The sequence below is a fragment of the Juglans microcarpa x Juglans regia genome, chromosome 2S (genome assembly GCF_004785595.1).
Source record: "Juglans microcarpa x Juglans regia isolate MS1-56 chromosome 2S, Jm3101_v1.0, whole genome shotgun sequence".
Classification (NCBI taxonomy): domain Eukaryota; kingdom Viridiplantae; phylum Streptophyta; class Magnoliopsida; order Fagales; family Juglandaceae; genus Juglans; species Juglans microcarpa x Juglans regia.
This window is the reverse complement of record NC_054597.1, coordinates 4050481-4074445: the sequence shown is the minus strand read 5'-3', so window position 1 is coordinate 4074445 and position 23965 is coordinate 4050481. Positions and strand designations below refer to the sequence as shown.

The 23965-nt window shown below is 33.0% G+C and overlaps 2 protein-coding genes across 2 annotated transcripts; one reads left to right on the top strand and one right to left on the bottom strand.

Annotated features, from left to right (window-relative positions):
- Positions 1 to 331: 331 nt before the first annotated feature.
- Positions 332 to 2759, bottom strand: LOC121252190 (trans-cinnamate:CoA ligase, peroxisomal-like). The gene is made up of 3 exons (XM_041151708.1): positions 2454 to 2759; positions 677 to 2324; positions 332 to 520 (listed from the first exon to the last, which is right to left on the bottom strand). Exons 1-2 carry the CDS (start codon positions 2649 to 2651, stop codon positions 759 to 761), a joined length of 1764 nt encoding a protein of 587 aa, XP_041007642.1. The 5' UTR covers positions 2652 to 2759; the 3' UTR covers positions 332 to 520; positions 677 to 758.
- Positions 2760 to 21794: 19035 nt separating this feature from the next.
- On the top strand, positions 21795 to 23016 carry LOC121252311 (probable glutathione S-transferase). The gene is made up of 2 exons (XM_041151907.1): positions 21795 to 22270; positions 22410 to 23016. The coding sequence occupies exons 1-2, from the start codon at positions 21950 to 21952 to the stop codon at positions 22752 to 22754; spliced, it is 666 nt and encodes a 221-aa protein (XP_041007841.1). The 5' UTR covers positions 21795 to 21949; the 3' UTR covers positions 22755 to 23016.
- Positions 23017 to 23965: the final 949 nt, after the last annotated feature.

Here is a 23965-nt window from a genome sequence, read left to right as displayed (position 1 = left end):
ATTTTTACTATGAAAAATTCTTCTCACCAACTACTTTCACTGTACACACTTCACACTCTATAAAAAAATAAAAATAAAAAATTATCAGGTGTGGAGTGTGTGAGTGAATAGTAGTTGATACATAGCAAAATTATTTTATTATTATTTCATATAGAATTGTTTTACCTACAAAAGATTCCATAGACAAAATTCATAAAAGAGAAATGTTTTAGTAGAGATCTCATAAAAGATAGTCGAGAAAAAGATAAAAATATAAAGTGCATTTTATATAATTTATTTAATATCATTTAAAATATCTATATGGACGAGAAATAATATAGATCTAGTTTATTTCATGTAATTTTTTTTTTATCTTTTATTTAAGACTCTCGAATATCGAGTTCATCTTGTTCCTCCGAAGTACAAACCAAGACATAAATAGGAGAATAAAAACTTGGTAGACAAATAAACTGGAAATCAATACTGCAGTTTTTGATATTTATACGTGTTCTTTCAAGATTTCTCGGAAAGTCTCTATTTTCTATTTATCATTGTTTTTTTTCTTATTATCATTTCATCATCTCATAATATGAGATTAGATAATAAATTTACGCGTAAAATATAATAAATAATTTTTAATTATCTAATAACACATCATGAAATGAAATGATGTGAAAATGATAAAAATTAAGATAACAAAATTACTCTCCAACTAGATACAGATATTAGCAATTAAGAACAGTGTACAGCTTTAATTTATTGGGAGTTTGTTGAATTTTTCAGAGGCGGGACAAGGCCTGCAGAATCTGGTCGCCATACCGAGGAACCCGTACTTGAGAATGGTCTGGGCTGGACTCGTTTAAATGATTCTCGGAGACAACAAGGTGCTTTGCTTCAGCCCTCAGTTCATTTTTCAGAATCTTTCCTGTCGAGTTCTTTGGCAGCTCGGCCAAGAACCCCACTTTCTTTGGAACCGTGAAATGGGGAAGATTCTTCCTGCAAAAGGAGATGATCTCTGCCTCGCTCACGTCGTCGGTTCTGCCTGCCAAATTCTTCTTGAGGGCGACAAAAGCGCAGGGGCTCTCTCCCCAGTGAGGGTGCGGCATTGCCACCACGGCAGCTTCCAGCACCCTTGGGTGCTTATACAGCACCGACTCTACTTCTACGCTGCTAATGTTTTCGCCTCCAGATATGATCACGTCCTTGGATCTGTCCTTGATTTCCAAATACCCATCTGGATGGACGACCCCAACATCACCTGTTAAGAACCAGCCATCCTTGAACGCTTTGAACGTGGCCTTTCGCTCCTTGAAGTAGCCCTTCATGATGCTGCTTCCACGCAGGACTATCTCCCCCAAAGTTTTCCCATCATGGGGCACACTGGCCATTGTTTTCAAATCCTTCACATCCACATCGGCCAGCGTCAGTATGCTAATACCTTGACGTGCCTTGAGTTTGGCCTGATCGTCGCGCGGCAGTTGATTCCATTTTTCCTGCCACTCGCACACCAGGGCCGGTCCGGTTGCCTCCGTCAGGCCATAAGCATGCGTGACGTGGAACCCGAGTGGCTCTACTTTTTCAAGCAGAGCTGCCGGCGGGGGTGCTCCACCGGTGAGTATTTGGACAGGGGAGGTGATGATCTGCTGGCCTTTCTCCTTCGGTTCTGCCTGGAGGAGGATGTTGAAAATGATGGGCGCGCAACACATGTGTGTAACCTTGTGCATGGCAATGCTACGGTAGATGTCCGAGGCTGTGGCGTTGCGCAGGCACACGTTGGTGCCGCCGCGCGCAGCAATGCCCCAAGTGAAGGTCCACCCATTGCAATGGAACATGGGAAGTGTCCACAGGTAGACAGGCTCACTTCCCATTTCCCATCCCAGAACGAGGCTGAGCGTGCTAAGGTAGGCACCTCTGTGGCTGTACACCACTCCTTTAGGTTCAGATGTTGTTCCTGACGTATAATTCAGAGCAATTGGATCCCACTCATCCTCGAGCTCGCCAGGAAGGTACCTTGGATTGCCCTTTTGGACCAGTTGCTCATACTCCAACTCGCCTAGCCGGACGCCAGTAGGTGAGTCAATGTCATCGATGACAATCACCAAGGGGATGGACGACTCGGCTCCCAGAGAATGCTTGGAATCAGCCATAAGTAAGCGGAGAGCCTCGCGTGCCAGCGGCACGAATTGGCAATCCACAAAGAAGACCTTGGCTTCAGAGTGTCCGAGAATGGTGGCTATGGTTTTAGCATCAAGCCTGGTATTGATGGTGTTGAGCACAGCCCCAGCCATAGGCACTGCAAAATGCATCTCGTACATGGCTGGAATGTTAGGAGCCAACACAGATACCTGTACACAGATTAAGGGCAAAAAAGATCAGCTCCTTTGAACATCGAATTATAATATATAAACATATATGCAGCATATGTCCTTGCTGATCTAAAAGTGAATCATTAAGTACTAGGAAGGCGAACTTACAACATCGTTCTTGAGTATGTTAAGGGCGCGAAGAGAGGAAGCAAGGCGGCAGCAACGCTCGTAGGTTTGCCGCCATGTGAAGCGGGTACGCTCGTATATCACAGAGGTACGATTGGCATAAAACTTAGAGGCTCTGTTCAAGAAAGTTAAAGGGGTGAGAGGGGTATAATTAGCTCCACATTTCGGCAACTGATCCATCGAAGTTGATGCTTGGGTGCTTAACTGCTAGTACGCTCGAAGGCGAGAGAGAGAGAGAGAGAGAGAGAGAGAGAGAGGGGGGGGGGGGGGGGGTGTTGTTGTGATGGACGTGCAAGATCGCAAAACGGGAGGGGGAATATATAGCGTGAAATCAGTGTGCACTCATGTGCATATAGCACCGATAAAGGCAAGAGCCAAGAGGTAGGGCCAGTTGTTATTGTTGGGAGGAAGACTAAAGGGAAATTAGGAAAAATGCTTGAAGCTTTCACGGAAATTAACGAGGAACTTGCTATGGAATTAGCTTAAGTTGAACATACGCCTGACTATTGACCTCTTCTTGTCTTTTTTAATTTCCAAAAAGTTGACCCCCAGCTTTCAAGTCCTGTACTAAATTAATTGGTTTACACGTTGTGTTGAGCGCGCTAGCTAGCTGCATGCGTGAGTACTCCTTCCCCCGGACCCAGTACTTCACCAATATCGCACTATATTTTCCTTTTTCGGCATGCATGGCTTTTTTCTCTTTTACTTTTTTCTGAATTTTCTGAGCATAATTTACTGGTATTTGCATGGTTCGGCTCACACATGCAATTATAAATGGGTATTTTATTTATTTATAATTGTTTGATTACGTCATGATCAGTACGCCTTGCAAGAATATTATTCCAGCATATTAGTGAACAGATATATATCTCTTTAAAAAACGACATCCCAAAGGGCGATGATCACAAACACAAAAATCACCGCATGCGTGGCGCGCGTCTAAGGATGTAATGAATGAATGGCCATTGCAGCTTTAGTCGCGACAAGGACGTTGCAGTACTTCATTAGAGAGAATTAAGAACTGTAAGATTAATGCATGCAGTTATAATGGTAAAATATCCCACATGCAATATTTGTTGTATATTAATATTAATATATAATATTATAATGGTTTGGGTACTTAGATCTATAAATCTAACTCTCTGATGAATAGATTCCAGTCATTATATATATATATATATATATAGTTTTATTGTCTTGGTCTTTCTTGGAGATCAATGTACGCAATTAAAGAACCAGAAAGACTTTTGGAAGGACCCGGAATTTCCTGATCAAAATGTATGCATGTCTTATCGATCCAATGTCAATTTTGCCTATTAATACATTAATATTAATTCTTGCTTGCTGAAATAAAAATATCGTTCTAATTAATTTGTAAGCAAACATGATCAATATTAAACTGACCAGAGGACGTTGAAAACAATTAATAATATTATTCGTCATATTCTTAATTATCAATCGTTTCTCATCTTAAAATATGATATAAAATAATTGTCATATCATGCACATTACTGCAAACGATGATATAAAATGAGGGATTAATATAATTTTTTAAAAAAAATGATGAATCACATTTTACGTTTCATGAACTAATTAATTAAGTTTGGTTAAGCAATTTCGCACGTGTCCACACATTCTATATATATTCTGTGAGGTTATTCCCATAAAAAGGGTTTCGAACCACTAGTATAGCTAGCTTTCACCGACATCGACTGTTGATAGATGCGCAGGTAATCTAAAACCAATTAAAAGTCAACGCACAAATATTAATCATCGTTAATCCTAATTTAGAATAAAACACATAACATTTTTCACAACATATGATATAAAATGAAAGTATTTTTATAAAATGATATTATTTTTATAAGATATTTTACAATAATATCTTTCATTTTAAAATATGATTGTGAAATATATTGTATCTTTATTTTTCTTTCTATATATGCTCATATATATATAGTTAGAGTCGATTTGTATTGAGAGATGAGTTGAGATCATCTTATTACTATATATTATTATTATTAACAAATTTTAATTCAAAAATCTTATTACTATCACAATTTATATCATCTCGTCTCTCAATCCAAACGGAACCATGCCTAGACAGTTCAAAGTTAAAAGGCAAAAGTTATATGGTCGATTCAACTAGCTAGCAGAAATAAAAAAAAAAAAAAACGATTTATTAATAGGGGTATAATCTTGTAATTTCCCAGAAGTACTTTGTTTGAAGCCGGCTAAAAAATACCCTTGTTTTGAATAGATCGACCTAAAAATAATTCTTTTTGAAGAAGACGACCTTAAAAGATCTTGATCGACCCCGATGCATACACGTCATTAATATCTAATAGGAAGATCTATTTTTATCAAAAACAAATTCTATTTATTATTTTTTTATTTATCATCATCTCTTGATATAATATTAAAATGATAGATTTATAAATAAAATATAATAAATAATTTTTAACTATTTAATATTATATTATAAATTGATGAGAGTATAATCGTACAAAAATAATGAGTGGCGTTGCTCATATCTAACAGTGAGATACAACTATGTATTGTTTGGTGTAAACATGATCAGTTACGTGGCAAGTTGATCTTACATTATCAACACAATTTGGTGCGTCAATATCTAAATTACTTGCAAATAATTTTTTTTATTATTTCTAATGTTATTCGTAAGACCCTTAAAAAAAATAGGAACATATAGTACGTACCAACAACCAAACCATGTGACCGGACATGTCTATATGACAGCCTCTGTACGTACAACACCACCCTTTTCCCGATCTAGGACTATGAACTCCGACAATTGATTCGTTGGTTACGAAACCATGTGTTAAAGTACTTAAATACATAAGTTTCATTCAAATTTTTTATTATAAAATAAATTTTATTATTAAAAAAAAAAAAAAACTCATTTGTAACATCTTTACAAAAAATTTGTACATTTAAAACTGCTACGGAACCATGTGTTAAACTGCTACTCTATTTTTATTTTATTTTTTACTGAAAAGCGTTACTCTAGCGGGCGCATTTTTTTTATTTGTGTAATTAACGGCACACGAAATGCACGTGATTAATTATATAGGCGTGAAGCCTTCGGCAAATACAAAATGATATCCTGGTGATTGTACCGTACATGTAAATATCTCTCTCTCGGTTCTAATATATAAAATATAAAAGAGCTATTATATTCGATGCGGTATATAGAGTAGACATTTCAAATTATTTAAATGATAATATTTAATATTTAATTTTTTAATTTTTTTAAATTAAATTATATTATATAAATATTTTATTAAGTATATTTTATTATTATTATTATTATTATTATTTTTATATCAATCTACACTTATTTATAAATAGAATTTTTCGATACATTGAGATTAAGGTGAGTTTGAATGTTGAAGGGAGTTGAGTTGAAATGATAAAATATTATTAGAATATTATTTTTTAATATTATTATTATTTTAAAATTTAAAAAAATTAAATTATTTATTATATTTTATATTAAAATTTAAAAAAATTAAAACGATGAGTTGAAATGAGTTGAAAGTAATTCATGATAAAACAAAACCTAAACGGGTGTATGTCAGGCAGCATGTTCTAGAGAAGAAGGCTCCTCCACGTGAATAACCTGATGATCTTTATAAACATGATGTGATAGAGAAGACTATTAATGCATGCTAGATCACCTTTAAAAAGCATTATTGCTTAATAATTTATATCAAATTAATGAAATGTACCGCTCATTAGAAACATGTAAAACGGATGAAAAATGCTACAAAACGAGGTCATGATTACTACATGGTTCGGGTAACCTCAAACGTCGACTGATTATAATATCTATGTTTTTTACATCTGCTTTAGATTATACGACAATATTTTGACAATAATTAATATTATATAAAACAAACTAACATGCGTGCATGCTTTGTACATTAATTTGAATATAAAAAAATAAATCAATCCTTAAAAAATTAATTTTTTTTTGGATCTTACTTAAGATTAGATCAAACTTCCCTTGATTACACCTGATCGAATTACGTCCCTAATTATATATATATATATATAGAGAAATGCTTGGGTCTCGATTTTGGGTGTTGAGCATTTCTATTGTGATTTTTTTTTTTTACTTAATGATTAAATAAGTATTTTTTTAATGATATTATAAATTTTTTTCTAAATATTTAAAAATATTAAAAAAAAAAATCAAAGAAAAAAAATATTTAATCAACCATCATCGTGCTACATCCTAGGACGACTCTTATCTCCTTTATCTTAAAAGTAGCTATAAATTACCGATCACAGTGCTACAGTAATAAACAGTGCAGAACCATACTATAGAAAACAGTACTACATAAATGAACAGTGCTACAGTATAAACAGTGCTGAACAGTGCTACATTGTGCTACAGTATGAACAGTCTCACAGTATGAACGGTGCTACGTGCATCGCGTCCTTGACAAATCACAACAAAATCATCACACAAATCACAGCAAAATCATCAAATCACCACATAAATTATAAAATTAATATAAAAATCATCACACAAATCACAAAATTATCACACAAATAACAAAATCACCACACAAATTATCACATAAATCACAACGTTTCATCTTCAATCTACAGATTTGATCCAACAGTAAAGATTAAACTAACTTAAAATAGATAATTAAAATATAAATTCAACTTTAATTTATAAAATAACACAAATCACCACATAAATCTCAATCCTTCATCTTTAATCTACAGATTTGATCCAACAATGGAAGTTAAACTAACTTAAAATAGATAATTAAAATATAAATTCAACTTTAATTTATAAAATACTAATCTTTTATCATTAAATAAATAATAGAGTTTTGTTAAATATTTTTAAGAGAGTAAAATCATATATATAATTAGAGTTTTTAATATAATTTAAATCTCATAATATTCTTAATTAACTAAAATCATTTAGATAAAATGATTTTCTACTATTATAATATTTTTAGAGTTTTCAAAATAGAAGAAACTTACTTTAATGATGAAAAAATATGAGAGCAATATAAAAATAAAAGATTATGTATTTTTTCAGTACTTTCTGAGTTATTGAGTATTGTGGTTGAATTCTACACAATTTATATATTTTGCTAAGAAAACTATTGTTAAAATATTCAAAATTTTTTAATTTTCATATTACTCATATTACTGTAACGTTTTGTTATCATTATGATGTTTGTTAAAATTTATTTTCCTATTCTTGTGCATTAAATTATTAACTAATTAATTTCTTTTAAAAAAATATATTATTTTTTTGGACACATCATTTTTAATTAGACAAATAGACAAACGTGCTTTGCACGTTATATAACTGCTAGTGTATATATATAGTTCTAGGAAAGAGATATGGTCCAAGCTGCCAGGACTCTTTCGACCTACTTTCTTGAGCGATTATAACGTGTGGTCTGATTATAATTAGGCGAATGTGTATTCTTGACTAAACGTGGAATCCGTGAAAAAGGCACCCAGAACCCCCCTGGCATATCTGTACATATGTAGAAAAATCCCCCCGCAAGCAAAAAGTACTGATAAATTAAGGATCATTTGGCTCGATCCAATCTCAGTTGAAAATAATTAACCAATTTAGCAAGCTATCTAAATCCAAAAGCAAAAGCTTTCTTCTTTTTTCTTCGTTAGGTAATGAGCTGGAAACCTTCATGGGCCCATTAGAAAAAGATCAAAACGTAATGAGAAAAGCTAATCCTACCGATGGATCCCGATAATTTTTTTTTAATATTTTTTTTACTTAATAATTAAGAAAATATTTTTTAAATACTTAAAAATATGAAAAAAATGAATAAAAAAATAAAAAAGACCAATTTATCTTGTCAGAGCCATTCTCATTTCTCGTGGTAGCACGGCTCAAAACGAATGGGATGCAGCTTGTCATCATGATCATTTACCCCAATTAGTAAAGAATAAAGTTAGTCTGCCACTTCAACTATACCGCTCAGTTTGATTGCTTGCTAAATTTTTTTTTACTTAATAATTAAATAAGTAATTTTAAATATATTGAGATTTTTTTTTTATCTCATATGATATGATTTATTTTTTTCATTGAATCCAGTTTTTACGACTATCATATGATTTGTTTTTTTTATTGAACTCAGTTTTCAGGATCCCTAGTCTCTAGATTGGATATCCTCATACATGGCTCATGAATTTATAGATGTTAATCTCATTCTCCTTGATGCATTCCAGATCATTTCTTTTGTCAAAGTTTTGTTTAGTGGATCCACATTAATAACACCATCAAGAAAAAAAAAATCTCACAGTACTGTATTTTTGTCTAAAGGATCTGGATTACCATTATAATAACGATTTTGTACTCTACCGATTATGGTAGTACTATCACAATGAATTTATTGATTTTTTCAATAAAGGAATAAATCTCTCAACATATATTTGCTTCTTTTTTGAAGCCAAAGCAATTCAACTCCATAATTGACTTAAGAAAAATACGGCAGCTTAAAGCGATAATCAATACAATCTTAAAACGGCTAAAAATTATACATGCATCCAAACTCATCTCAGGATAATGAAACCAAATCTCAATATTAAAAACTTTCGGTTATGCCACTAAATTCAAATTAATACCATACGTTTCAAACAAACCAAATGACAACAAAAAAAAATTACACGCATCCCATTTGCTTGGAAAAGTTTTTCCGTAAAGGTTCACAATTATCAATGAGATATCCATTTTATGACTTTACTTCCAAAAACTCAAAAAACTGAAGAAAAAAAAAACGTTGAAGCCAAATATTTAGGAAAAAATATTATTGCCTAAAAACTTGACCCCCACTAATTTTTAGATATAAAAAGAAACTTTCTTTTCATAAAAAAAAAAAAATACACCTCACTCAAAAATCACTTTATTCCAATAAGAAAAAAATGAACTGCTATTTTTTACTCCATATCTAAGAAATAGATAAGCATGTGTGCCAAAATATTTAAAAAATAATCCACATAAAAAGAAACATACTATTCTTTATTCTCAATATTCAATTCAGACATCCCATCACAAGTATAGCCCAACTCCATTTTTTGTAATTACATATTGATCAAATTTCATAATTTGTTTGAAGTCTGCTTTGTTGAGTAAAATACTCGATATCAAATTCATCCTCATAGACAGTGTGTAGAGAACATTTTTTAGCATTAGTATACGTCCAGAGGTGAATTTCAACTCAACCTCACAACTCCCAAGAACCTCAGTTTTACTTGAATCACCAAGCATAATAGTTTTCTCTTCTTCAAATAGAGTAAATTTTTTGAACCAATCTTTATCATAGTATACATGCCTATTGGCACCAGAATCTGTCCACCACCCTTCAACAAATTGAACCATATTAATGTCTGTGACCATTGCTACAAACGGCTCCTCAGTTATATTAACTTGAGGATTATTATTTTCTCGCTTTCGGAACTTACAAATTCGAGTAAAGTGCCCAATTTTGCCACAGACAAAACACGCTTGATTTTGTGGAGGGGTCCTTGATTTTATCATTTGGGTTTTGAAAACCCTTTTTGTGAGGTCTACTAAATTTTTTGAAATATTTTCTTTGTAGTTTCAAAAAACTATTTCTTGTGTTTTGACCTTTGGGCATGCTACAATTTTCAGAAATTAAGTTTACCTTTGTCATGGAATCCTCATTACTATTTTGAAACACCAAATCATCTTGGCCTCTAGCTTCCTCCTCTATACGAATACTTGTGATTAAAGTCTCCAAAGATGTCTCCTTTTGTTTATGGCGCATCGACTTTTGAAACTGCCTCCATAAAGGTGGTAGCTTGTCAATGACGCGACAAACAATTATATTGTCTCCAATCTTAATACCTTCGGATCTAACTTCAACTATAACCATTTGAAAATCTTGCGCTTGCTCCGCAACGGATTTTCCATCTACCATTTGATATCGAAAGAAGCGACTTGCCGCATATTTCTTCGCTTCGACTTCTTCAGTATCGTATTTACTCTGTAAAGCTTTCCAAATTTTCTTTGCAGAGGTGTAAGTAGTATTGTAGTAATTATAAAATTGATCAACAAGACAATTTAAAAGATAGCATCGACAGTTATACTCATCTTTGGTATATTATTCAATATTTTCTTCGTGGGTTTTCACTTGTGCTTCAGTTATGTTCTCAGTAGTGATCTTGCTAGGATTCTTTGTTGTGAGAACATAAGAGACGTTGAGAAGACTTAGATAGAAAAGAATATTGCACTTCCATCTCTTGAAATAAGCTCCCTTGAACCGGAAGGACTTGTTGAGATCTCCAATACTTTCCGTAGATTTTTCAGTCGTAGGCTCCATGATGAATCTCCTTAAAATTGTTGATGAAATTCACAATAATATAATAAAAATTATAATTAAATTAAAATTAAAACGAAGCCAGTTTGGATTAAGAACATAAAAGACGTTGAGAAGACTTAAATAGAAAAGAACATTGCACTTCCATCTCTTGAAATAAGCTCCTTTGAACCGAAAGAGCTTATTGAGATCTCTAATGCTTTCCGTGGATTTTTCAGTCGTAGGCTCCATGATGAATCTCCTTAAAATTGTTGGTGAAATTCATAATAATATAATAAAAATTACAATTAAATTAAAATTACAACAAAGCCAGTTTGGATTGAGGCACAAAAATATCATTCTTTTTAAAGAGATTCAAGCCCTATGCGATGTACAAAGTCTCAAATTAACCGATGCAACATAACTCTTCTTGACTTGACTCCTCCAGGATATAACAGCCCAATTGGTCGTCGTATGACTCAAGCTTACTCTGCACAAGTGGTTGAATTCAAAACTCCACCAAAAGAGCACATTTCTTTTATCTGAAAATACTCTAAAAAATATACACTCAATAAACTTATTTTTCTATGTGACAATTTTTCTCAAGTATATTCCACTGTATTCCACTGTAGTACTCACCGCAAGACTACACAAATATATATATATATATATATAATGTGCAAATGCTTCAAGAACAATATATTCGTCTAACATTTTCTCTTCCCAACTTCTATCCCAAATTTTCGTTTTGCCCAGCCCTCCCTAGAAGACAGCCTCGCTCCCACCCGAAATAGCTTCCCTCTCTCACGGATTCACCCTCCTCAACCCTGCGCCGCCGTGCTGCACCAGCGTCGTCATCGACCACCATGGAAGCTTCCCCTCATGCCGGCGAGCACCATCCCACCGAACCCAACCCAACCCCTCACAACAGTCCCTCTTCCCCCATGTTAGGCCCTTTAACCTTTCGGGTTCCTCACTTCACACGGCCTGTGGCGCCGCCGTCGTCAGCCTCCAGCTCCACCGAGCACCGCCACGGGTCTCCCCTGACCTCTCCCTTCCTCCTCCCCTTGACCCGAAGCCCGTAACTTCTCCGTAGGCCACGCACGAAACCCACGGGTTTCTTCCCCTAGCATCGCCGTCAGCCGTTCCCACAGCCACTGCACCACCACAAGAAGCTCCTCCTTCCACCGAAGACCTCCCCTAGCCACCCCATGCCCAGCCGAGCCATCCAGCTCCTCCACGCTCTCTCACTCTCTCATGGGTGTCCTCCACCTCCCAGCCAGATCCAACGCAAATGAATGTAGGAGTTTTTTTTTTATCAAATAAAGATAAATAATTTGCATGCATCTATCTTTCTCTTATTCCAATGTCAATAATAGATCAAATAAAATAATTAAATTTGCAGTTTAATGAATTTTTTTTTCTATCTTTTAAAATATATTATCAAAATTTATTTATTTATTTTATTTATTAATTTTTACAATATACTATATATCAATTTATCTATTTTTTCTTCATATTATTTAAATATTATATTTTTTAATAAAAAATCAATAATAAAAGAGAGAAATTAATTTAAAAAGTTTATAATGATGAATAATTTCCTCTCCATAATTCCTGTAACAAAATACAAAATAAGGAATCAAATATAAAAAAAAAAAAAAAAAAGTTACATTTGAAATAATCTCTCTATATTTTAAAAAAATTACATTATAGAGGAGTGTTAAATTACACCCTATCTATTACTTTATGAAAAATGCTAAACTAACCGAATGTGGGTCTCGAATTTTTGTTCTAATTCATTTTTTTTAATTAGTGATTAAAGAAATATTTTTTAGTAATATTGTGAATTTTTTCATTTTCAAAAAAATATTTAAGAATATAAAAAAATGAATAAAAAAATTAAAAAAACTTTTTTCTACCTTTCTCAGTGGGTTCTCGAGTTACATCCCTCGGGATGTACCACTACTCTTACTTTATTGGATTTATTTTTTTGGTTACCCCATTTTATCGAATGGTAAGTCGAAGACCTGGAGCTATTGGAATCATTTTCGTTTTTTTTTTATTTTTTATTTAAAAAAAAAATATCTGCTCCAAATCGTATATTCTTCACTTTGATTTTAATTCAAAACATGCATACCCACATTAATTATTTCCTGCACTTAATTCATTTTAACTCATATTAGAAACTATTGTGATTTTGCTTTTTTTTTTTCGTTAAAAAAATAAAAGAAAAAAAAATGGAATATAGATATCCTTTAATTGTATTCGATAATTCATAATTTCATACAATAGAAGTGGAAAACCCCACCAGTTAACTTAAATAACATCTTAAGAAGATGAGGGAAAGTATTTCCAAATGATTTATAAATACATATTTTTTTATTTTTAAATAATAAATTTAACTTATTATTTAAATTTATAAATTTATTTTAAAAAAATTTCTTCATGGTTGTCTTACTTCTCAGGAGCTATCATTTCTACGGCATAATCTCACCTACTTTAAGCAATTATTTAGTGCAAAAAATAAAAAAATCATACCAAATAATACAATAAATACTCTAAAATAAATTTGACGTATTAAAATATATAATTAAAGTCTGTAGAAATAATCAAATGTTATTTTTAATTTTTCAGCACACAAACATTGAAGAGAGAGGGAGGGACAAAAAAATCAATAATAATTCATTTCTTTATTGAAGTATCAAATTTTCGAGTGATAACAATAATTTTTTTTTGAGAAGTGAGCAGGATAATGATAATTAATAAATTTATTTGTATAAGTAAATAAATAAATAAAGTATGCAAGATTCAGGAGGGGTTGGAGCTTTGATATAAAAGAGATAACTCACAGGATGACTTGCATTTAAAATTTACGATACATAGTGATCTACCGATGCATGCAGTCAATCTCAAGGGGTGTCGGAGGCCTCCCACAGCCCAGATGGGCAACATCTCCTTTACCTTGAAGTTCCACTACATGTCCCGGGCAAATTGTAATAAAGCATCTGGATATGACTACAACGAAAAATTTGTGTAGTATAATTGCAAAAACATGAGCATCTCATAGCTACGGTAAATCATTTTATCTCATCATTTTAAATGATCATTCTTTACATGATAAATATTATATAGTAATTGTTAAAATAATGCAATTACTAATATTCTCTTTAATTTTAGCTGACGATTCTATCTAAAAGTAGAAGAAGATACTGAATGTATATCGGTTGTTATCTTTGGACTGATAGCAAAAGAAATATTGAAGTGTACAACTATTGATATTTTTGAACAAACAAGCAAAGTAGAATGTTTAATGCATTATATCTTTATATTTTTTCATTATTACAGGAGCAACTACCATATTTAGTAAATATTGTAAGTACAGTTTCAGAAAATGAATAGATTATGTACTTGCGCACATAAATGAATCAACATGGACAATTGCGCTAGAATAAACTCAACGTATTATCTGTCCATTTTATAAATCAAACTACATCATAAACACTCAAAATCTCTTCTTCTTAAACTTCTCACTGTTGTAATTATATACTTAAATAATTAAGACATTAAATTGTATGTAAAATCTATACTTCTTTACTCACTTTATATATTTTGTTCAATTTTTGTTTAATTTTTTTTTTTTCACATTCTCATTTACTATTTTGTATTTTTTTTTTATTTTGTCTTTATATTTATCAAGTGGGCATACGTGCAGCGCACGTTGCCCTTGCTAATATATATATAAATTAGGGCTATACAGAAATCGACACCACCGGTCACCACCGATACGACCGACCGGCCGCGTAAGGAACCGACCGGAACCGATGGAGAACCGGTCGGCGTGCGGTGATAATTTGAAGAAACCGACGTTCAGTGGTTCGGTCTCGGTTTGAAGCTGGACCGGACCGCTGAACCGACCGATATAATAAAATCTTTTTTTTTTTAAATATACCCTTATCGAAACGACGTCGTTTCACTTAAGTTTAAGTGGAACGACGTTGTTTATGTTAATAAGTATTACAACAGATAATGGAAACGACGCCGTTTAGCATTAAATCAAATGACGTCGTTTTATTAAGGACGTAAGAAAAAAAAATAAGTAAGTATTACAACAGATAATGGAAACGACGCCGTTTAGCATTAAACCAAACGACGTCGTTTTATTAAGGACGTAAGAAAAAAAAATAAGTCTGAAACGACGTCGTTCCACTTAAACTTAAGTGGAACGGCGTCGTTTCGAGATGAGTCATCTTCTTCCCCAGCCCCTTCTTCTCCCGAATCCAATCTCTGCAACTCTCTCTCTCTCCTATGCAACTCTCTCTCTCTCAATCTCTCTCATTATTCTCTCAGTAGAATCACCAGAGAACCAACGCCGACCGAGAACTGCTAGAGAACCGACACCGATCGAAAACCGCCAGAGAACCGCCTCAATCGGTTTTTTTCCTCCCCATCAACCGGTTACGGTCGGTGCCTCCTTTATTTTTTCAGACGTCGGTCGGCATCGATTTTGTCCAAAAATTACGCCGACGACGCCTGTTTTCACCCCTAATATAAATGTGTATTAGACAAAAAGTGACCCAGAAATTAAAGGACGTAAACGAAAAAAACATTTACTAAATAAGCCAATATTAACAACTACAAGCCCGTTAAAGAAACGTTGAAGAAACCGTTAAAGCAATAAAACTTCTTGAAATCCAAAACAGTATTATCACTTAAAGACAAACTCTCTCCAACGAAAATGCTAACAAATTATGAGAGAATGAAACGTAAAAAGCAACGGTAAAGAAAAGTTATGAGAAACCAACGTTACTATCCACGAGATTCGGCTATTAGTAATATAAGAGAATAAAAGCAGGCTTAATAACGTTCGAGCAATAAATCTCAAAACGTTTAATAATTATTTAAAAAATACCAACACGTACGGATGAGTGCCACCATCGGCTTGCAGTTGGAGTGTTAACTCGTGTTAATAGGTCGTGTTCGTATCGTATCAAGATATGTATAATATATTATATGGATCAATCCTAACCTAACCATTAAGTTTATCGTGTCAAAATCTCAAATCTTAACACGACTCATTAACATAACGGGTCATGTCGTATCAATCCGTTTGACTCATTTATGTAAATAGATTGAACAGTTCTAAAATTACATGTTTGACCTAGTTAAGTTTAATATAATTTTATAAAAATGTTAAAATCACAATATCTATAAAAAAAATATAAAACTAACTACAAGTTCAAAATTACAATCTAAATAATAAAAATATCGAAATTAAAATCTCAATAATTTTATTCTTAGGTATAAAAGTATAATTGTAACTTTAATTTTCTTAACGGGTCATAACGGGTTATAACGAGTCAAAACGGGTTATAACGAGTCAAAACGAGTTGGCCAGTTAAGCAATCGTGTATTAATGGATCAATCCGTTTTGACCCGAATCCATTAAGGCTAAACCCTAATCAATTTTTAACGAGTCGTGTTCATATTGGATTAACGAGTCGTGTCACATATTACTACCCCTACTTGCAGTGTTAGAAAATGGTGAGTAGTGTTTAGTAATGCTAATCCCTAGATATGTAGAAAGTAAGGATTAGCTTCTGGAATGGCTGTTCTTTCTCTTTGAGTAATTAAATGGACAACTATACATATATATAAAAAATTTGGGTGTAGGGTTTAACATGATATGGGTTGTATCACTGTGCCGTCCAGGCTTGAATTTGATCACCACTAGGCGTGCTCTTAGCCTGGTATAAGTTGCAACTTTTTTTTTTTTTTTTCTTTCAAATATTTTTAAAAAAAATAATGTTAGGTACAAGTTTTAAATAGATAAATCTCATACAAACTCTTTATAAAAAAGTTGATCCCATTAATAAAATTATTTTTTTTTAATTTTTTAATGTGAAGTCTACTTTTTTATAAAAATTTGCGTGGAGTTTGTCTATTTAATATTTGTGCAAATCATTTTTCTTTAAAATAAAATATATATATCAATACACTATTTTTTTAACTATTAAATAAAAAAAATTAAAAAATAAAACATATAACCGAATCAAATTGAAAAGACAAACTCATGCGGTATAATATTAACTTCCTTAACATATAGAAGAAAATGGAAATACCAATTTCTTGATCCCATGGTGGCTACTCGATCTGCTGATCTTGCAGAGCCACCATAACCTTGTGGAAGTCATCCGACAATTCCTCAATTATGTTGGAATTTGCATATTTTATTTTTTTTAATTATAAAATTTATTCATCCCTTTTTGAATTATAAAAATTATTTAACAGATTGCTGAAAAATTGAAAATCTCGATTCATCACGCACATATATACATTTCTTTCTACTATGAGAGGTTAAAAAAATAATTGGAAAATAAGCATAATAGTACGGAGTACGGTACAACAGCGTATAAGTACTGTGTGGAAATCGGAAAAAAAAAAAACGTGTGAAAAAATTCTAGTTTTACCTCACAGAGATTCTCATTACATCTTTCACTGTGTTGCTTTTTCAAGTCAAGTACTTAGAATTTTGGTTACAAAATGGAGACTTTCAAAAAGTTTAGATAACCCTAACTGATATGAGTTGGCATTAATGGATATGAAATGGGATGATTTTAAATAAAAATAAAAAATTAAATAAAAATTTTTAAAATATTATTTTTTAATATTATTATTATTTTGATATTTAAAAAAATTGAATTGTTTATTATATTTTATGTGAAAATTTTAAAAAATTATAATAATATGATGAAATGAAATAGAATAAGTTAGGATGAGAGTTTTTCTCAATCCAAACAACTCTTTAATATTATATACTTTTAAGTTATTATTATACAAGGACGATAAAAGATCAACTGCTTTGATCTATATTAGTATTTAATAATTAATAATTGAAATTGACAATAAATTTTTTTTTTTTTTTTTTTTACTTGGAACTTTATGGCATTGAAGTGCTTTATATATTTGCCTTTTAACTTACCAAATATGATGCTGAGTTTTTTTTTTTTTTTTTTTTTTTTTATCATTTCTCACGTGAGAGATGGAAAATAATCTTTTTATCGTTTATTTGTTTTTTTTATGAATAGTCATTTTAAATACTCTTATAAACTTTAATTATATAAAAAAAAATAAAGAAATAGAAATACTAAGAATATCATGTGTCATAAGATATATACTTCGAATAGTGAAACTTATTTGCTTTTCAAAATACAAAAATATCCAACTTCACACTGATATGCATCCTTAAGTTCATCCACACACACACACACACACACACACACACACACACATATATATATATATATATATATACATAATTTTTTTTAAATATTAATCTATAATCGAGTCTTACGGGCTGACACGTGAACTTGCCAAGTTAATCTGGATTGACCCAAATCCTATCATGCACAACTCTCATTCTATTATTTCGTATCGAGTTCATCACGGGTCTGCCAATCCTAAATTTAACGTACATCATTCTCTCACGTACATCTTTCGTCTGTTTTGTGCTTAATGAAATGCTTGTTTAGGAAAAAAAATCACTCCCTTTCCATTGGATCTGTTAGGCTTCAAAATCTTTCAAATTCTATTATAGCTAATTTTTAAATCTCTCTCTGAAAAGGAAACTACCCAACATCTAGCCACTTTATATTCAACTATTCACCACAAGCAAGTGACGCAACCAGCAACCCTGCGCATGGCAGCGTAAATAGGCCCTTGATTCCATCCAGCCTTTGCATCCAGGACTTGCTTGCATATTGTCAGATGGGTCAAGACAGATTTTAAACCCAAAATATATAAATATATATATATATATATATATACAAAAAAATAATAATCTTGACCTCCTTTGTGGAGTTCTAAATATGAATTATTTCCAACCCTAAATAATTGAAGGATGCCTTTCAGCAACAGCATGATAATATAATTATTTTCCACATGTTTGGTACGCCAATTAACAATATATATCCACTAATTAATTTCTTCCTATTTAGGATTTTTTTTTTTTGAAAGAAACCTTAGTATATTATAAATGAATTTCATGTATACATCTTCTGTCAAATTCCAATCTATTAACTAAGAAATCTGGAACTTCTTCTATCCAAACTTTTCCTGATCTAAGCTGTGTAAAGTGGCCTTAGCAAAATTGTGAGCAACAGAGTTTTTTTTTCCCTATAATCGAACTGTAAAAACCAGTCATTCCTATGCTTAAAAACATTTCTAATATCATTAATCAATGGACCAACAAGAGACAAAATTTCTTCATCACTTTTCACAGCCATGATGACGGCCTTCGCATCCCTTCAAAGATAACTTTCTGAATATTGAGTTCAATACAAATCTGCATTGCCTTCCATAGAACTAAGCTTTCTGCAACTTCCAGAGACTGTACATTCCTTCTACTATCTCACACAGCAAACAATGCCTCTCCATTTTCATTTCTACTGATTAACCCCATCCCCATTCTCCTCTTCTTCAAGTCCAAAGATGCATCCCAATTAACCTTCACAAAATCTACTGCAGGTCGAACCCATTTAGACTTATTAACAAGCCCTTCAGTCTGCTGTTCTTCAGTAATAACCCTTCGGTTTTCTTTCTTGAACTCCTCCAGTGTCTCAATAGCTGTGGATAACAGTCTTCTTGGGCATGCGAGTTTGTTATAAAAAACAAAGGTGTTTCTTCTCAGCCAGACTTTCCTAAGGATAACAACTGCCTCTTCTAACTTAGCTTTATCGAGTACTTTCATCATCTTTCCCGTAATGTCAGCAGATCAACACCCTCCTTCTTCCACTTGTGTACACCACTCAAGCCATTTGCCCATACATCGTTTGCTGCAAGACATTCCCAAAGTGCATGTATAACCGATTCTTCATCTCTAAGGCAGATTGGGCATAGAGGATTCTCAACAATCTTTTTATGAAACAAATTCCTCTTAGTAGGTAGTAACTCATTTGCTGCCTTCCATCCATTAATTCTAGCTAGGATTTCCATGCACTAGGCCGAAACATGGCTTTTATATATGTGCGCAATCTATTTGCACAATAATTACGTACTTACATAAAATGTGATTCGGCCAGTTCCACATGACACGATAAAAGGCATGCGTTATAATTAATAGGACTACGAGGCATTGCAAGCTGGGATATTGATCGATCATGATCAGCATGCATGCATGATTTACAATTAACTCGATCAGTACTTCATTAATGACTTTATCATATATTAATGCAAACATATATATATATATATAAAAATTCAAGAAAGTACATATATGATTACTTCATTAATTATATTAATATATGGTTAATTAATTAGTTAATTGGGTCAAGAGACCAATCGAAATATATATAGTACTTGATCAAACATGATGATCGATAGATCTATAGCTATATATAGTACTAGTACTACTGTTGTTGATCTTTAATTCATACACATGATGATGATCATGTCGTTTTCACATACATAAGAGTCCAAAATTATGGTGGTTGTGACAAGCTAGATGCTATCGCTTCTTCAATATTATTCAAGTGATAATGTCAGCTTCCTTTATTAATATTATTTAATAGTACTACTTGAGATATATATATATATATATATATATATATATATAGGTTTTTCCGTGATCACATGATTTATATATTAATGAAGCTAGCTAGGAGTATTGTCAACGAATATTGCGCATGCAATTAGTTGCATCGAATCAGTAGTACATGCGTGTAGTACGTGGCTTCACACGTTTTATGGCTAAAGTCTAATTTTAATTAGGATTAGTTTATTAATTTGCCCTTGCATTAATTGTGTCAACCTACAACCTTTGAAACGCAACGATTGATATTCTTTGATCGGCTTATGTAGGCATTATTAATAGAAAGGCAGTGGAGGCTGACTAGGCAGATCAGATCAGTACTCATCAAAACTCATGAAGGGGATCAAATTAAGCGCTAGCCTGCCTATATATGTAATTAGGTATATATATATATATATATATATATGATTTACATGAATTTTGCTAGCTCTTGTTAATATATACATCACCTATAGTGGGATTATTATAATTTTAAAAAAACGTTAATTATTTTTTAATATAATTAACATGTAAAGTTTTCAGGTCATCATGAACGACTCAACTTGACACAAATTGGACCATAATTAATCCACATGATCAGTTAACCCCAGAATTATATATTTATTGATACTCGGCGCTAGCTGCATGTGAGGCCACTATATATAAGTAGTAGTTTTTTTTTTTTTTGAACCAAATTAGGTTTTTATAAGAGCTTTGGTTTTGAGATTTAATTAAGTTCTTACACTGATTGTAAAAAATATTCTTTCGTCATAAGAGATGGTTATTAATATAATGGGGTACCGTCTCTCTTCTAAAAAAAATAGTCTAAAAAAGATCAAGATTCTTTAATTATAGTTTTTAACCAAAAAACTTTCTATAAATATTTGAAGATCGATATATACATATTATGTGGGGCTCACTAGCTATAATCAATATAATGTCACTGTTCATGCTTCGTACACTTCCTACATGTAACATTAATATATATTTAATACTCGTGTAGTCTATAGAATGTAGTGTCAATTAATCTCTCTTCAAATTATAAAAAGTATTTAAATAAAATATTATAGATCAGAACTAGCTTAATCCTCCCAAATTTACCATATTTGAGTATTAAAACATTGGAGATATATATCTTGTGAAATACTTGATCATATAGTTTCAACCCGACGTACTTTGTCTAATTCATCAATTGTATCAGTTAATTCTTCCAAATGAACATAAACCTAGCTAGCTTGAGCTACTCCCAATGTGCCGGCTCCCATCGGTATAATCCGTGCACTCAAAGACAACTGTTGCTTCTTGTTGATTTGGTGCGGATATTCCAAAAATTGTTGAAGCATTCTAAGCTTCACATCATACAGGATGTCAGGTTATAACAGCATTGTTTCCCGTGAGGAGCCAAACAAGAATACCCCATTGAAGGTCATGTAGATCACCTTCTCACTCTCTATAAATTTAAACTCGAGGTTCATTCTGCTACCTACACCAGACAAAGAGGATCGAAGAGGAGGAGGATCAAGATATTAGGGAGAGACCACAGTACTACTGCTAGCTAGCTTATAAAGATGTCAATTAAAGGAGATGTTGTTCTTTTGGATTGCTGGGCCAGTCCGTTCAGCATGCGGGTGAAGATTGCATTGGAGGAGAAAGGCGTGGAACGTGAAGATAGAGCGGAGGATTTATTTGGGGGAAAGAGTGAGCTGTTGCTCAAATCAAACCCTCACCAGAAGGTGCCAGTTTTGTTGCATGATGGAAAGCCCATATGTGAGTCCACCAACATTGTCACCTACATCGATGAGGTCTGGCCAACTTCACAACCACTGCTCCCAACTTGTCCATATGAAAGAGCTCATGCAAGGTTCTGGGCCGACTTTATCGACAAAAAGGTATATATATAGCTAGGTTTCTAACTAATATTGCATTGTAAATGTTTTGTTTATTTTATTTATTTTTAAGTAAATATGCATATAAATGTAACTTCATAATGGTGATCATTTGATTCTATATATGAATGGGAATAATTAGCTATTTGATGCGGGCGGCAAAATATGGAGAAACAAAGGAGAGGCGCAAGAAGTGGCCAAGAAGGAGTTCATAGAGGTTGTGAAGCAGCTAGAGGGAGCCCTTGGGGAGAAGGATTACTTCGGTGGTGATTCCTTTGGGTTTCTTGATATCACAGCAATTGCTCTAACAAGTTGGTTCTCGGCGTTTGAGACATTTGGGGGCTTCAAGGTTGAGGAATACTGTCCCAAATTCTCGGCCTGGATGATGAGGTGCATGCAACGAGAGACAGTGGCCAAAGTTCTCCCGGACCCAGAAAAGATCTATGAATTTGTTCTGATGCTGAAGAAAATGCACGGCATTGAATAAATAGCAAGTGATCATGAAAAATCAAACTGCAATATGCATGGCGCTGGTGCTTATATCCGAGTCCTTGGCTTTTTCTCCTTTGGCATATGTTGTTTTTGTCCTTCAGTAGTACTGTTGTTCTTAATCAGGTCCTCCAGTTCTCCTTGAATATATATGGAGGCCGATTATAAATAAGGGAAAATCATCATTTTCCTTGATTTTCTGTTGCTGCATGTTTGTGATATACTAAATAAGATCCAAAGGGAAAATGAGGCTTGTTATATATGCATGCATGTTTCAATTAATTTTTTCCATCACTTTTCTAGTACTATATATATATATATATAGTGGTGTCTCGATGATCCGTCCGAGAAGTACCGCATGCACCATGTCTCAGTGATATTGCATTAGTATAGGATTTTTAACACACACCCAAGTCTCAGCCAAATTACAAAGTATGCGCTTTTCTTTTTCTTTTTCTTTTTCTTTTCCTTTCCTTTGTTATATATGATAAGCTTTTGAAAAAACAAAAGGAGACTGCAAACATAGTTAATTTAACTTGGGGAATGACAATCTTTTGGTTGTTCTCGATCGAAGCGGGTCACCATCCTTATCTGATAATAACTCGTGAGAGTGCTAAGGCTTGGGCCTAAGTGTGATGCAATAGAGGGGCCCAACAAACCAGGATTACTAGATATATATGACCAACCAAAGACAAATGAAGATCAAGTGTTTGGGTAAATGTCTCAATAGCCCAAAGTAATGGGTAAACCTACAACGGGGTGCATGGAGGCTTCACTTTCAGTGATCTGATCAGATTGATCATATTTATTGCTAAATCATTCTTGTTATCCAGGTTTCCTGCTATTACTGGTTATTCCATTCTTTTTATCAGATACGAAAAGGAGGAAAATCTTGTCACAACACAAATGAGTTCCTGATTCGATAATCATACAAATTTAGGATGGGAAAGACTCAAATGCATATAGTCTTTAGAACGTCGTATAATGAAATAATAATAAGCATGTACATAGCATCAATTCCTTCAAAAAGCATTAAACCCAGAGACCAGAAAAGCACCAAAAGCTGGATTGATGGAAAGGAAAAGTATGCGAGAGAGTTTGTGTTTGGCATCAACGGGGGAAAAGGATGAGAAAACATACCAAGCGATCCTGCTCTGCCACGTAGGAACTTTACTTCACGTGGCTAAACCTGGCCCCACATGCAAGGGC

Bases quoted from the DNA above. Each gene is read 5' to 3' on its own strand.
- LOC121252190 (XM_041151708.1), bottom strand. From the start codon at position 2,651: ATGGATCAGTTGCCGAAATGTGGAGCTAATTATACCCCTCTCACCCCT. The intron at 2,325-2,453 runs GTAAGTTCGCCT...ATCTGTGTACAG, and splicing joins ACATACTCAAGAACGATGTT to GTATCTGTGTTGGCTCCTAA.
- LOC121252311 (XM_041151907.1), top strand. From the start codon at position 21,950: ATGTCAATTAAAGGAGATGTTGTTCTTTTGGATTGCTGGGCCAGTCCG. The intron at 22,271-22,409 runs GTATATATATAG...GGGAATAATTAG, and splicing joins CCGACTTTATCGACAAAAAG to CTATTTGATGCGGGCGGCAA.